This window comes from Sitodiplosis mosellana, unplaced genomic scaffold (assembly GCF_009176505.1).
Source record: "Sitodiplosis mosellana isolate CC-2019 unplaced genomic scaffold, AAFC_SMos_1.0 Smas_scaffold_30, whole genome shotgun sequence".
NCBI lineage: Eukaryota > Metazoa > Arthropoda > Insecta > Diptera > Cecidomyiidae > Sitodiplosis > Sitodiplosis mosellana.
In genome coordinates, this window is record NW_022595272.1 from 2,063,210 (window position 1) to 2,078,696 (window position 15,487).

The 15,487-nt window shown below is 36.5% G+C and overlaps 1 protein-coding gene across 4 annotated transcripts in view; it reads right to left on the reverse strand.

The window, feature by feature from the left end:
* Positions 1-14,093, reverse strand: part of LOC129568995 (Kv channel-interacting protein 4) — a 28,365-nt gene extending 14,272 nt beyond the window's left edge. For 3 of the 4 annotated variants that reach the window (XM_055447352.1, XM_055447351.1, XM_055447350.1), the window contains exons 1-4: positions 13,573-14,084; positions 13,142-13,361; positions 2,322-2,350; positions 2,056-2,218 (exon numbers count right to left, since the gene is read on the reverse strand). In XM_055447352.1, coding sequence (XP_055303327.1) covers positions 2,056-2,218; positions 2,322-2,350; positions 13,142-13,361; positions 13,573-13,815 — 655 coding nt within the window. In that variant the 5' untranslated portion in view covers positions 13,816-14,084. Of the gene's footprint in view, positions 1-2,055; positions 2,219-2,321; positions 2,351-13,141; positions 13,362-13,572 lie in introns of all 4 variants that reach the window. The other variant, XM_055447353.1, reaches the window with a different exon arrangement.
* Positions 14,094-15,487: the final 1,394 nt, after the last annotated feature.

Below are 15,487 nucleotides of genomic sequence, written 5' to 3' on the forward strand. Positions count from 1 at the left end.
GGCTGAATTAACACAATGGAGATATCGACTGAAACTTGGTTATTATTGCTACAATTCGCGTGCAAATGACGCAATTTCAATCCATAAAATCTCTATGCCGCAACTGATTAAATAAAGATAGCAAATTTGGAATGGAATAAATGAGCCGGACTCTGGCTTAATTTACACATGTCCAAAAATGGGCTTAACTGAACCGGCCTTGCATCCTCAGTTAATCGATTTCACAGACAATTTATATTTTGAATTGCATCACACACGTACACGCACACGATCACTGGAACTGCAGATGATTGCACTAGCTCATGTCATCGTATATTAATTTTGTTGTTGATATCATCATCAAAGTGACTCCAGGCCACTCGTATTTAAATGAGATGAACTGAAACTAGTGCAATTACCTGGCTTCAATTTTAGTATTACCCACAAAATACGAAACACACACGTAAAAATCGAGAGATATTCAACACCGATTCCAAAAAAAAAAAAACGAACAGACTCAAACGTTAACTACATCAATCAAGTTCACTTATCCACCGAGAAGTATACAAATATAACATGCATGTGTTAAATTAGGTGACAATGTATCGCTATGTTGAAATTGTTCCAATTTTAATAAGTGCTGCATCGGCAAATGGAACACTTTATCGGGATATAAAACTATTTGTCGCTTTAAATTGAGTATATCAAACGGCTTTGTATGCTACTCGTGTTTCATTGTAAGATTCAAGGGGATGGCATACTCCTTGAAAGGTTGTTCAGCTAATGCCTCTATTTTCGTAGTTGGGTATTAGGAATTTGATTTACAGCTTTTCTATACAATGCATTTTTATGCGTTTAGATTTCTGCTCTAGTCTTTAACTATACTTTGTCACTATTGCTGAAGGTCTTTGAACATGTTTCGCTGTCGAGTTAAGTGATGATTCATCACTTTAAATGCTTTTTTATCTCTTTTTTTTTTTACTTGAACCTCTACTTTGTCTCGCGTAGTCTTCTTGCGATGCTCGGGCGCATCGACAACAGCACAAGCGTTTGAAGGTTCGAGCAAGTATTATTTACAGCTTGAAACAAACTGAATTGTAAATTAATGATCGTACGTCAATAAAAAATTGAAATCCTTTTCTTGTTTACGCGTCGCGGAAACGTGTTTTATGCACAATTTTCATGTTTACTTCTAGAACGAGTTCTATATTGTGTTTAATGAACAAGCGAAGCTGTGTAAAAAATGCTGTCGTAGTTCGTGGAATTGCCGTGGAAAATGAACAATAAAAGATGAGAAGATTCATTGAAGCGACAAAATGCAAACGAAATTGAAAAGTAAAACCGGGGGAATTTATTAAATAAAATCTGGGTGTCAGTTACGATGCGCGAACAAGACGTTGCAAATCCATATTTTGCATTTCGATTGATTTATATCGGGTTGCTATTTGCACGGATTCGTTTGCATCACTTGGAATGCAAAAAGACAGCAGCAGAGTTGGTGTTGCATTTTTTATAGGGCCACCTTTTTTACTACTATCAACCGAAATAAAGTGTGTCGTTTTTTTTCTTCTTAGTGCTTCACTGTTCTTGTGCTGCTTTTTGCTGTAAGCTCGTTTGCCTTAAAAGTAAATTATTTATTCTCTCGTATTTTATGGCTGTAATAAATACTTGTCCAAAGAAATAGCACAACCCGACGACGATGAATTCTGATCAGTAAACATGGCAATGACCATGTTTTACATTCCACAGCATTTCTGAATTGCGATACACAATTTATATGGTTTTGTGCCGAAATTCTTCTGTCCGCATCGAATATTCCACTTTCTACATATCTAATTTTCCAATGTTCAACCGCTTTTATATTTTGCTCATGTATCCCTATAACTAATTCCCGTGTTAACACCGAAGAATTAAAAAAAAAAAAAGAAAAAAAACAAACAAACCAAATAAACGAACGAGAAATGGTTCGTCGAAGAAAGGAATTTGTCGGAGCGATAAATTGGAATGCCGCACCCTTGTACGACCGTGCGAATTGTAAATTGCGTGTAGTAGCGAGTTGAAAATTTGAATACAAACCTCCTTGCGGGAAGAATTGCGAATAGATAATTTTGAATGTATCCTCTTTAACAACGCCAGTTGGACATTCGGCCTTAAATCCACGGTAAATTCGTTTGATTTCTGCTTCGGAAAAACGGGTTGACCGACTTAATGCACTTAGTGAATCCGGGCGATATCGTGGCTGAAATTGGTTGAAAATTGAAAGAATAGGGGAATTTTAGCCCGTTTTATATTTATGAATGAAACCAAAAATCAAATTCGAAATTTGATAAATTCCAACTTACCGTGGTTTCTAATTCTTCTAATTCGGAATCTGTGTGGTGAGAAAAGAATAAAATTGAGTGTGAATAAAAGAAAATAATTTTGACAGCAATGAAAACGGGTTTTTCTACTAGAAAACAGAAGAGAAAAGAAAGGAAACAATGAAGAGAGTCGAATATTGAGAGTTGAGAGAAGTGGAAGTGCATCATCGTTATCTTCACCATTTCTTTTGGAATTCCATATTTGTACGCGGTTGTTGCACAGAGTGTAACAATTCGTAAACGATTTATTTCACATTCTTGGAAGCGTTCCAATGCAATGCTGCCAATTTTCAATTCGATACCTAACCATAAATATTCTGAAGCACCAAAATACACACACACACACCGCCAATTCACTTATACACTTTTGTCACCCCAGAAAAGCATTCAGATGGCCTTTTCAGTGGAAATATTTCAATATAAATGTAATCGCCGGAAATGCCATCACATAAATTAACTATCTCAAGTGGAAATCAACAAGTTTCGGCTATTTTCAAACAATAACAACAACGTTTGTCTCATGTTCACTCCTGATGACCTTCAGATAAGGATCAAAATGCTGAAATAATTTACAGTCAATTGCATCACCTATCGTTTTCACTGGCAGCTTCTCTATTTTCATTGGATGCGATTTTATTTCACCGTTTGCCATTGTTTGCCGTTCAATCGTGGAAACTCTATTGAGTAACACATTTTTCTCAATTAACATCTTTTGTTCTTTATCACTATCCAGTCGAAGCGAATCGGACATTCGAGCAGTTTTTGTTTTTTCTTTGCACACAACAAAACAGCGATAAATACACGTATCTATAAATAGCTAGAGCAGAGCGGGAGAATGCCGTATAACAACGATGGTCATGACTTTTGAGCGTGAATGAATGACGCATCGGGCGCGTTCTGTTTATTTAATACTCAAATAGACGGAGAGTTCACTTGGATGAGCCAAAAACTCGTACACAAATCAAGATACGAATGAAGAAAAAAAACCAAACAATAATTCGCCAGAAACATGACAAATATGCTGTTGTAATTGCAAACACCAAACAGCTGTTGTCCGTTACGTGCGAGCCGAGATACTGATAGAAAATATCGGCTATTGACAGTCAAGCCCGATTTAATTCGAACACGTAACACATACACACAAACACACACATTCACAGCTTCACATTTTGATACTATGAACCGAAACCATCAAATGGTTGAATCGAAACGTAAACAGTGAAATGAGCTACGAATAAAAAACAGTCATTGAGTTCTAAATTTGAAATTGCCACGCTCTGATACACAGCCAGTCGTTCTGTATGAAATTTCCGACATTTGATTGCGTTGTTTTGAACGACGCTAAAATGAAAATGAGAGATGCACACAGAAAAAAATGGACCATTCATTCATTTCACTGATGGAGTTGGTTGCATCTTGAAAAATAATGTTTATACATGAAATCGAATTTGGTGCGAGCAAATGCATTTGTATGCGTCTGCGGTTTGCAATTCAATAGTTTGACTGGGCCGACAGCGATATGAGCTGCCGTTTTAATTAGCCCAGCTTCGTATTGTTGGTGTTAAAAGTTGAATGTGAACAAAAAACCAAATAGTATATCCATCAACTATCAGTTTCACTGCAAATTGCCAACCTAATTACATTAAACCGATATGGAACCGAGCAATTTGACAAAGTAAATATTGAATTTGGAACGATAATACGATTAACATAGTTTTACAATTTTTTCCCATTATTCTGGCTTTTACAGGGTTGGTCTCCTATTTTGCCATACGGTGATTATGGTCGGTTGGTCAGTATATATTCTAAATTAATTCCGAAATCCGATTAAATCGATGCAAACACACGGAAAGTGTTTTCGATATCTATTTCGTTAAAAAAAAATGTTTGCAAATCCAACTCGGCGTCCGATAGAAATCTTAGCTCCAGTCTCCCACCAACCGCCGAACTGAATCACAATCGATATCGACATAAACCAGATGTCTAGACATAAAATACACAATGAATTACGTATTCGAATGGAGTGTATGTAACTTCAATCACATTCGGTTACATATGGCTTTTTTTACCTCTTCGATTTGATTAAATAGTACTTTGTGTGTGTAATGTGTATGTGTATGTGTTCGCTCGCTCGGATTATTAGCAAAATCATGCACAATCCAAAGCCCGTATACCGAATGTTATCAATAAAATTCCAACAAATGGTAAATTAATTCACTTTAAGGAGCTTATCGTACACCGAGCACCATGTATACACACAATGGCTCTGTCTGATGACTTTTTTTTTACTGCTATTTTGCATTAGGTTAATCAAAACTGCAGCAAAGAGAACGCGCCATTTGTTATGGGACCAGCATTTTAACAATGGAATGGAGAAAAGTGCGCTTCTTCTGCGCTTACTTTGGCATTGAATTAATTTATTTCATTAATCAGTATTTGCATTTAATACGTTTGGCCATTGTGTTCACTGTATACAAACATTCAGCATGTTTTTTGCGCTGCAAAAAAAGTTGAGTTTAGAACATTATCCATCGAATTAATTTCGAGCGTAACCTCAAATTCATGCGATGGTAAACGGATGCAATGCGACTTCATCTAGTTTTTTTTTTTTCTTTTACTTATTCAGCGCACAAATTATAGCGAACGCAATGAAAAACCGACAGAGTTTGACAAACATTATCCAGAGGGAGACAGAGAGAAGCTGAACTGTACGCGTAGCTCAAACGTCCGTCCACTTTTTTGAGCTGTCGCAAAATCACCGACATGAAAAACGCAATTATAATTCCGTTTGATGCTGTTTTTCGAAATAATGTGGTGAAAAGTAGCAAGGCCAACGTTATACGAATGACAAACTCGTTGTGGACGTAAATGAGCAAAAAGTGGCGAATTCATTTCAATTTCGTTGCTGCTGCTGCTGCTGCTGCTGATTTTTTTCTCCGGTTGTATTTGAGCTTGTTTCGCATTTTTTCGGCAGCGTTGATGAGATCAACATGTATTATGCTGGTGCAATGACGCTGCAGAGCACCAGAGCAAAACGGTATTATGTCAAGGTCCTTAGTGAATGGCGCGTACCAATGGAAAAATAGCTAACCACACCGAAATGAACAATGCGTCTTTGAACAACGTACGAATGAAAATCCTGAACTCAAGTGCTAACTGACATTTACTTGCAGTCGCGACCAAAAACAACCAAAAACGAACATGGCGCAAAACTTTACTCAGCAAAACAACGGAATGAATTCATCGTGTATTTCATTTAGTTTTGTGATAGAGAAGAAGGAGAATAAGAAGAAAAAACAGCAAACTTTTAAAAGATGCGAATTACTGAAGTTTCTCTCGGGATGGCTTTCATATTCATGCAGTAGCAAGAACATTGCTCAAATACTCTCAGTCGTTTCACACAAGTTTTGAGTTACAAATCAAATACAGTAGTTGTGATCTAGATTCCGTTGCGTAAAGAAAGAAAAAATCGACATGATACTAAAGTTGTGTCTAAATTCCATCAATTTGCATAGAAAACTTCTTTGGCCTAAGTTTTAGCAGAATAAGTTATTTCCGACTCCATATCAATTGTTGTAATACATATCTTCATTTTACATTGATCAAAGTTTATCGTTCGACGTATTTGTTTGAATAGTATCGATTCCTTCCAATCCGTCACATTTAAAGTTTGCCATTCATCCCCTTATCTCTTCTTTGTTTATTTTTCATGCGATTCACATTCATTCACATAAATATTGACATAATCCGCCCGATTCTGTTGTGTAGCATATTTCAAATGAAAGACGGCGTATCCATTTGACTATATTATATCCGCATGGATTTCGCTCATGCTCGAGTCGATATTGCGGAATCTTTACGCTTGAAATGTTCACTAGGGAACGAAAAAAAACTAAGAAAATTAAACGCTATATGCTTGCCGCTTTGGTAGCATCTTTTCTCTTCCATCACTATTTATAATTCATATTAATGATTGCATAATTTAAAGTAGTTTTGATGGAACGAAAGCTGCTATCATCATGAGATGAATCGTCGAATGCATCGAAGAACACATTATTATCAAAAACAAATTATATGCATCGTTAAATTTTGAATATTTTCCCAACGACGTTCCCAATCAGAATGGGGTGATATTATCGAGACGCTTAAGAAGATGATTCACATCAAACTGATCCAAGTTGAAAAAAAAATTCTGTGCCATACTCACGTAGAACACAAACAAAGGAAGACATATATGTGATGCACTCATCAAAATGCCTGTCTTGATTGTGATACAGTGTGTGTGCTTATGCATTGTGCAAGCATACTGAGCTTCCGGTTGCTGGAACAACGAAAACATTCATCAAACATTTACGATGCCTGATAATGAATGTGAGTTATGTGCTGCACGAGTATGCCGTTTACGATCGAAAACGCATTCAATTATGCAATTCATGATATTGATGGGAGCTAATAGTAGTTGCATGCCCAAGGCATAAATTTCACGGCTTAATGCTGAGTAAATCATTTCACGCACCGTAATCAAAGGCACTGCAATTTGGATCGTCAAACATTTCGTCTTGATTGAACTGTTGGAATTAATTAATGTGAAATGGAAAACAAAAAGAAAGTTCTTGGCTACGATGGAATTTGTGTAGTCTCTGCAGGGAAATTCACTTGTGAAATGTTGAACAAAAAGAACGTAATTAATAAAACGAATAATTTTTTAATGCCATGTATCCCATCCTTGACATAAACTCGCACGAATATTTTCACATTTTTGTTTATTTTTCAAAAATAAAAACTTAGCTGGGTCATGTACCTCCACTTGGTCAGACACGTGTTTGAAATGCGCAGCATTTCATCAGACCGCGTTCTCTTGAGAATAACTTTTCATATGGTTTGCTTTATCAATAATAAACGCGATTTGACTCCGCTTGTATATGGTTTATTCATTCGTGTTTGCAAACGTGAACATGAAATATTTTATCACCAAAAAAAAACCTACACTTGATGTTGTGAACATGCGAAAAATGCTTTATTCGTATCACAATGTAGCACATTTTTTCATTCCTTTGGCCAGCAAATTGCGAACAAATCGAAAAACGAAATAGTGTGCAATATAATGTATCAAAACTATAAATCAAATTCATATTGTCTCAGTTTGCTGTGGGATGCTTTTGTTTACAAAACCAATGTGTTTGTGTCGGATGCAATGTAAAATCGTGCAAATTGGGACGAAAATAATCGGAAATATCAATAAACACAATAGGAATTTCATTTTTCGATGATGAAGAAAAGAATGACTAACACACGAGATGAGTTTTAATGCATTTCTGCGGTCAACATTCATATAACGGGATTTTCAATTATGACAAATATATTTCAAATCACGATAGAATCAACGGAAAACTCTGAAAAAATGCACAAGCTTCAATTTTAACTGCACATCAACCCTCTCAAAAAACAATACGACTTTGTCCAACGTAACATAAACACTCGGCTAAATAAACCAATGTCAGCGTGTGATGTTCCATCAACTCTGAGAATGAGCAAAATGGACACAGTCTAAACCGAATTCAAACATAACTCGAACGAACCGGTCAGTTCGACCGAATTTTTCAATCAAAAACTAACAAACATCCCTCAGCCATATCTTGTTTTTCCGATTCGGAATATGGGTTTGTGGGGTCATTCAGTTTGGATTATGCGATGCATAAAAACGATTCAACATCAAAATAAAACTTTAATCTGGTTCTTTTTTTATTTCACGAAGATCTATTTCCTGCTCTAGATGCTGATTTAAAGATTTTTCCACAGAAAAACTTTTCCATGTTTCCTTTATACATCGTAAAATGTGTAGTTTAACGAAGTTAGCGTCCTTCACAAATAATTTCGGAGTTTGCCGTGATTCGTTTTAGAGGGAAAAGAAAATCTGGTATTGCATTGGACCAGAACAAATGAAAATGAAACCATGACAAAACCGAAACCTTTCTACCTTAAAATATTAACTTGAAAACTTTCTCGACGAAATTCTCATCCTTTTATTTCGGTGGCCTTTGTTCAATGCTCATGTAAAAGAAATAGTAATGGCCGTAACACGGCTGTCTAACACACATGAGCTTCCAACCGAGAAACGAATTATTTATGGCGTGCACACACAAAAGTTTATCCACCACAAACCGATATACCCAAGTGAGAAAGGAGTGAACCATGTGGCTGAATCAGGCATTGTCTATTTTTAAGGGAGGGATTGGAAATTCGGTAAATCACTTTGATTTTGAATCGTATTTCTTGATTTTACTGCATCAAATCGCCTGTTTTGGAATCGTCCGATGTTGGAGACTGGTATTCAATGCTGCTGGTTCCACGAATTTTACATAGAATTCGATTTGTAAACAATTATCGTCGTTTGAGCGCATTGCCGAAAATTAATCCAAAAATTTCGAGAACTTTTCAGCCTATTTAGTTTTCAGGGCTTGACAATTCTTCCTAGAATGTTAATTACAGCAAATAAGCATGGGATAGGGCAACGGCAATGCATACCACAGACGAAGTACCGCTTATTTTGTGATAAGACATAAAAGCCATCGCAATTACTTAAAGCGTGGAATTTAATGGCAATCGTTAAAATTCATAAAAAAGCTATAAAACAGTCGCACGTGCTGGGGTCATAAACACATTGCTGGTTTTTATGAGCGAAGAAAAAAAACGTTATCTATTTCTCTGGCCATGTTCGTGCCCCGTTCAAAAGTCAAATGGAATGAATTCAACTTTCTGCATGTTTTGAATGTCAGCTTGCGGTTTTTTTTCCTTTCTCTCTGTTATCAAGGAATTTTTTCTGGTTATAATTTGTCATGATTCGAAATTCCAAAAACTCCAAACCATTTTATCAAACTTTTTCAAGCATTTGCAAATGGTCGATGTAATTAGAATTTGATGCCGAACTAAACCACCGAACACAGATAAAATCATGGCAGATTTTCAAAGTTGTTTTGTAAACAAGGTTTTGTGTACAAGGATTTTTGGCCATTATCATAAGTTTTTCCCGCTTTCTTGTTTGTGCCGAAAAACGGCAAATGACTTGAAAATGAGCGCCAACCTACGATAACAAACTTCACTTCGGTTTGATATTTATTTATGGTTGAAATAAATCTATTTGGAAGCGAAATAGAATTCCGACTGTCAATGACATATCCACAGTTCTAGCAGCATTTTTTCATTAAATTTTCGATTATAGATGTGATCTTCTTTCCTATGTTTCGTTTTCTTCAAAATTTTTATGGATTTTATCGATTCCGTTGAGCAAAGATTTCGAAGGCGAAACCAAAATCAATTTCCGCATCGAGCAAACCCAACACACAATCTTACATCAAATGACATCTACAATTGGGTCATGAAATATGTATGAGGTATGAGCTTGTGCAATGTGTCCCATCTGTTGGACTATGTTTCTTTTTTGCTCTCATTCCTCAGCAATTTTCTTTATTATTTCATGACCGTCTGCCATGACTAGATGTGACGGCCAAGACGCACAAGATGAAAAATGGTATCAAATGTATTCTCGTGCGCCAGTCAAACATTCTGTGGATTTAGTTATTGAATTTCGATTAATATTATTCATGGTCTTCAAGAGACTTAAAAGTGCTTAAATTGAAAAAGAACCATCCCTCTCGATAGTAACGGCATTCCATTGAGAGCGCCGAGCTGTGGAATTCACTTGAAAACAATTCAGTCGCCCGACCGCATTGCATTTTATTGGTTTTTTTCCAATGAAACATATCGTACGAGCTAATTTTTGTTCCTATGATAAGTTTTCCATAGCAAATACTGAGAATCTGAATCAAAACTGCGTGAATGCATGCGAAAGAAAATGCAGATTCAATTCTCACGATTACCACAATGGAAATTATTTGCTGTTGAAGTCAAAGGTTTTCCACGAGCAGCATATTTGCGGCTTCTGTTTAGCTTGGGATGCGATGAACGAGAGCAAGTAGATTTGATGCGGTTTGTAGCCACTTGTTAGCACCGCATTCAGAATATTTACTTGCGTAAAACATATAACTGTAATGAAACATATCAATCAAATGAAATGGATTCGCTGTAGCCCGGAAGATGAAAAGATGTAAATGCATTCGAATAACTTTACTTTTCGTAAATTCACGCATCACCGACTCAATGAATATTTCACTAACCGAATTCACCTCAATGTATCTCGAACTTTTGCATACACACAAAAAAAACACTGTAATTCCATTTTGCCAAGCGCACTTTGAATTCCTGAAAAACCTTATACACTATGGTATTCAAATTGTGAAATTGTGTTTTAAGTTTTTTTTTCTGCAAATTGCATTTTGGCTACGAGAAATACGAAGCCCGAGAACAATACATAATGGAAAAACTGGCTCCTACATTGCTGCATCCAGTGGATTGGAAGGTCATTTTCGTTCTATCAAAATTCAACTTTGAAAGCGAATTCTCGACTCTCTTTTTTTCGGCGTTTCCTTGATTGAATTGCGTTTGCAATGAATGAACAAAAGTAAATATTGATTACGAATGCAATGAACACAGTTCACTGATGTTCGTGCCATTTTTTCCCACGAAAAATTGAGTTTACATTTTTAATTTTCAGTTTTCAGTTTCATCGTTCGCGTTCTTGAATTGTAGGAAACAAAAATATTGAATGTATCGTGATGCGAAGCAAAAGTTGCTGTAATAATATTGTTTCCGTTTCAGAACAAAAACGCAGAGCATAAAAAAGTAGAATCGACAACACAGGCAGCCATAGCTTTTAGTGGTTTCCCTTTATTCACCATTATCCCTGACCTATTCGACAGTAATGATTATGGCATTTTTAATTGATTTCCTCTAACAATAAATCAAATTGCATAAACATACGAACTTAAAAACATCGCTAAAACCGAATTGACCGCAATATTCTTGCAATTAGTATTTCAAAGAAGAGCACACGCACACACACTGCGCACGGCTTTGATTTGAATTCACCAATGAAAATGATCAAACGAACGAAATGCACCGCTGAACTTCTATATTGACGTGAAATTTGCACTTGCACTACTGATTTCATTTTAATTGATTCAGCACTTTTTGTTCAATGTTTTCACTAAATTTCTCGATTGAATTTTTTTCTGCCAAGAATTGAAAACACACAGCTGCTGGCTGAAACTATAATCATGGTACTTTTGAATGGGTTCAACTTGATTATTGTTGCGAAATTCGGTTCGATACTCACTATCAAATTCTGACATAATTTTATTTTGCCTATAGCCACTTTTATCCCTCTCCAAATGATCGACTCTTCTGATTGAGAAGATTGCAATATGTTTTCGCTCGCTGGCACCGTTCGAAGTGAACACGAAAGTGTTGCAAATCGCAAACTAAAGTGCAATGCATGTTTTCCTATTCATTTCACCGTTTGAAACGGACTGTTTATTGCAATTTTCATCTGAGAGTTCTACAGAGAAACGCAGTTCATCGATCAGTATAGATCGTCATCATCATCGTCGTTGTCGACGATGTTGCTGCAACTTTGATTTTTGGCCGGTGTGTATTCGTTCGCCGTCACTAGTCCCACTCGGAACGTGCACGTACGACGCTCATGAAAGGCAAATAAAACGAAGAGTAATTAAAATTTGTTGCCGGAACCGTTCGGAATAAATGATGACGAGCTTAAAATTGCATACCATTCACCTCGTTCGAACGGAATGTGCATGTGTGCAGGAGCACAAAACGCACGTAAAATTACGGAATTTTTTTTCGTTTATACAGACATTCTGTGGTTTGGCAGAGTGCAACGTGTTGAGTTGAGTCGGGCGAGAAAGCAGAGGCGAAGTAGATAAATTAGTGCGATATGTGTGAATGTGCGCTGACGGCGTGCATTTCATGTTATGTTGTTCAATGTTCATGTTGTGAAAATTAAGTTATAAAAATACAAGAGGAAACCCACAGAAAGAATGTACACGTACAGTGGAACATAGCCCGTTTTTGTCTGCCACTCACCAGAGCAGTAAATGCGTTTTCGGAAAACAGTATACGAATTCACACATATTTTCTGCAAACATTTTTTGAAAAGAAACATAAACTTTTCACGACTCCACAAAACTAAATAAAAACCAAAAAAAAAAAATACCATTTCACACACACGTCAACTAGATTCATTGGGTTTTCAGCTCAAATGTGTGGTGTCATTCAACATGTTTTAATATTTACTCCATTCATTACGACAAAATGTGCCTCGTTTGTCAGAGAATCACGGAAATTTTTGCATACAAACACTTATTCTCACCAAAAATAAAAAAGACATTTTTCAACGAAGAAGAAACTATTAGTTTGACATGGAAACTTTTTCCAAGAATCATCGAACGCAACGCGGGATTTTTCGCAATAAAATTCACTACTGTTTTCATGCGCAGCTCTTGCCGTGTTTTCGTTGCAAGGCCGCAACCAAACAACATCTTAGAAGAACACCGAGCACGCATACAAACATACACAGCGAACGCTAACTAGATACATTAAAAGTTGTAAGTAAGAGCGGTTTTCAGTTGATTCATCAGGTCTACTTTTAGTCGCAATTCACTGTTCAAATCTCAAACAAACTTCAGTCATTAGGTTCTATTGGCGTATATTTTGAGCAAACAAAACTTTTTCACCAAAACAAAATTTCTTGGGTTGCCTTTTGCCAAAGCTAATTGCATTTAATCGAATCTTCATTAAATAAATCGCTAAAAATCGTGAACACATGCAAAAACAAACTACAGACATTAAGAAAAACGAAACACGGAAAAACGAATTAGTTGATTTACCGTTTGACGATGAGAAATTTACTCCAGTCCAAGCGGTTCTTATGTAATTAAAGACACGTCTATAAAACGGACGTTTGTGTCGACGATGTCGAACCCTTTTGGTAGTATGTTCGGCAGCATCTCTTTCGGCGGCAATTTGCTCAGCATCGTCGTTGTCGTCGTTGAGTACGATTTCGACATGCTGTGGCTCTTGAAGCAATTGTGATGATTCGAGCAATTGCTGCAGTGCAAAAAATATATGTTTGAGTTAGTAGAAACCAAAAAAATATATCACACATACATGAATTTCGATTGAGATCCGGCACAAAAAAAAAAAAAAATATAAATCTTTCGATTGAATTTTTCCTTTTCTGCGGAATCGTCATCAAAAAATTCATTTTTGTGCAGCACACACACGTTCGGTTTGGAATGGCAAAAGAGATTTTGCTTACTCGGCTCGGATTTGGTGCAGTCGTAATGGTCGATATTGCAATTGTGGATGTTCCGTTTCCACTGCTCGAACTGCAACCAATCGTGTTCGCGTACTGGTGCGATTGTGAATTCGGGCCACTTTGTGTCGTTGTGATAACAGTCGTTTGTGAGTGTTGAGCATTTGTTCGATTTGTTCGTAAACGTGTAGCACTGGTACCCTCATGCTGAGAGATTGTGGGTCTCTGTGCTTGTGTACCAGCCATGTTATTGGCATGTCTAATTGTATTATTTTTTTTATTTAAAAACGATATGTGTCAGTCATCATTTTTGCCGTTGGCGCTCGTGGTTTTTTCTCCTTCTTCTTCCCTCCTATAGCTACACAGACACACGCACACCATACACTACTATAAAAACAGTTTCACTGATTTCACCATTACGGTCGCAAAAGCACTAAACCACCAATTTTTATCATCCGATCGGGCTTGATTTTTATATCTCAAACAATCACGTTAAAGCCCGTTTTTATTTCGTTTTTATTGGTCTGCACCAATTGACGGAAGGGAAAGACAGAAAAAATCCTATTTCATTTTTTAATTAAAACTTTTCAATCAATTAATGCACATTGTGCTTTAGCGTGGTGGGAATTCATAACCACTGTACTAAAGTCACAAAATTGTAACTATTTTTAACGGCATATAAATCATATTTTTTATTTCTTCATTACATTTATCATGCACTATCAAGTTGCTATTACGTGTTATTGTGTTTTCAATAATAATAAAAAAAAAAGTGCTCGTAAAATCGTAACACGTGGAGTGTCGAACGATTATCGTCAAATTATTGCATCGAAATGGGACGAGACAGCAACGACACAAACAAATTTTGAATTGAAACCTCAAAAATAGATTCAATTAATCGCATGTGTGTCTGCTCCAAATTAATAATAATCACCGACGCAGATGAAATTAAAAGTGAAAACTCATCAGTTGACTGAATCGTTAATGAAAGCAACAAAATCAACGACGCAACAATTTCACTCGCAAAATTTATATTTGTTGCAGCAACGATATGATGCGAAATTGGAATCGTTCGCCTGTGTCGGATAGTGCAACAGTTAACGTTGACTTTACATCGCAATTTTGAGTGCATTCATTTTGATGGTCGATTCTAATAGCCATTTAACACGTTACATGTTCGTTTATGTTTTTGCTACAAGCTACAGCACACTTGTGTTCGGGACGAACGTAAGAATTACAGAGTGAGACAAAGATTGTACCGATGTTTTCAAGCGCTATGGCATAGACAATGTGGATTTCTTTAGTTTTGCATCAGTTCCAATGAATTCGAAATTCACATAATTTCTTCTCACTGTAATGCACCCAATTTCTCTCGTTTCGACGAACTCTTCGCTCGGTATCAGGCTCATTGTTCATATTTATGCATTGAAATTGTACTTTACATTCGTTTCGTGCACATTGATTTAAAAGCAAGCGTACATTCTGACGCCGAGCCATATGAAATACAAATGACATTCCTGCACGACACTCCTATTCTATTTATTGTGCACATCTCGTTCGTGTCGATGTTAAGTGCACTAATGCTGTGTGACAATAAAGATGCTTGAAATGTCCCTCAATTTAGATTGCACTTAGGTTCCAATTTTCAAATGCACAGCACACAATGTACGGTTGGTGTTCGAGTTCATGTTCCATTTTGCCCGCAGCTAAATGAGCTTCTCCATATCTTTGATAACAATGTTGCCAATCCGCTGGCCATTTAATTGCTTAAGATTCATTGCTAGATAATTTATATTGCATCTCTTTCAACCGTATCGTTTCCACCCTACTCCCTCCAGAAGAATCGTATTTTTTGTTCGTCATATCTTTTAATGGTTATCATTTATTTAAATCCATTGCATTTTCGTTTGCTATCCCG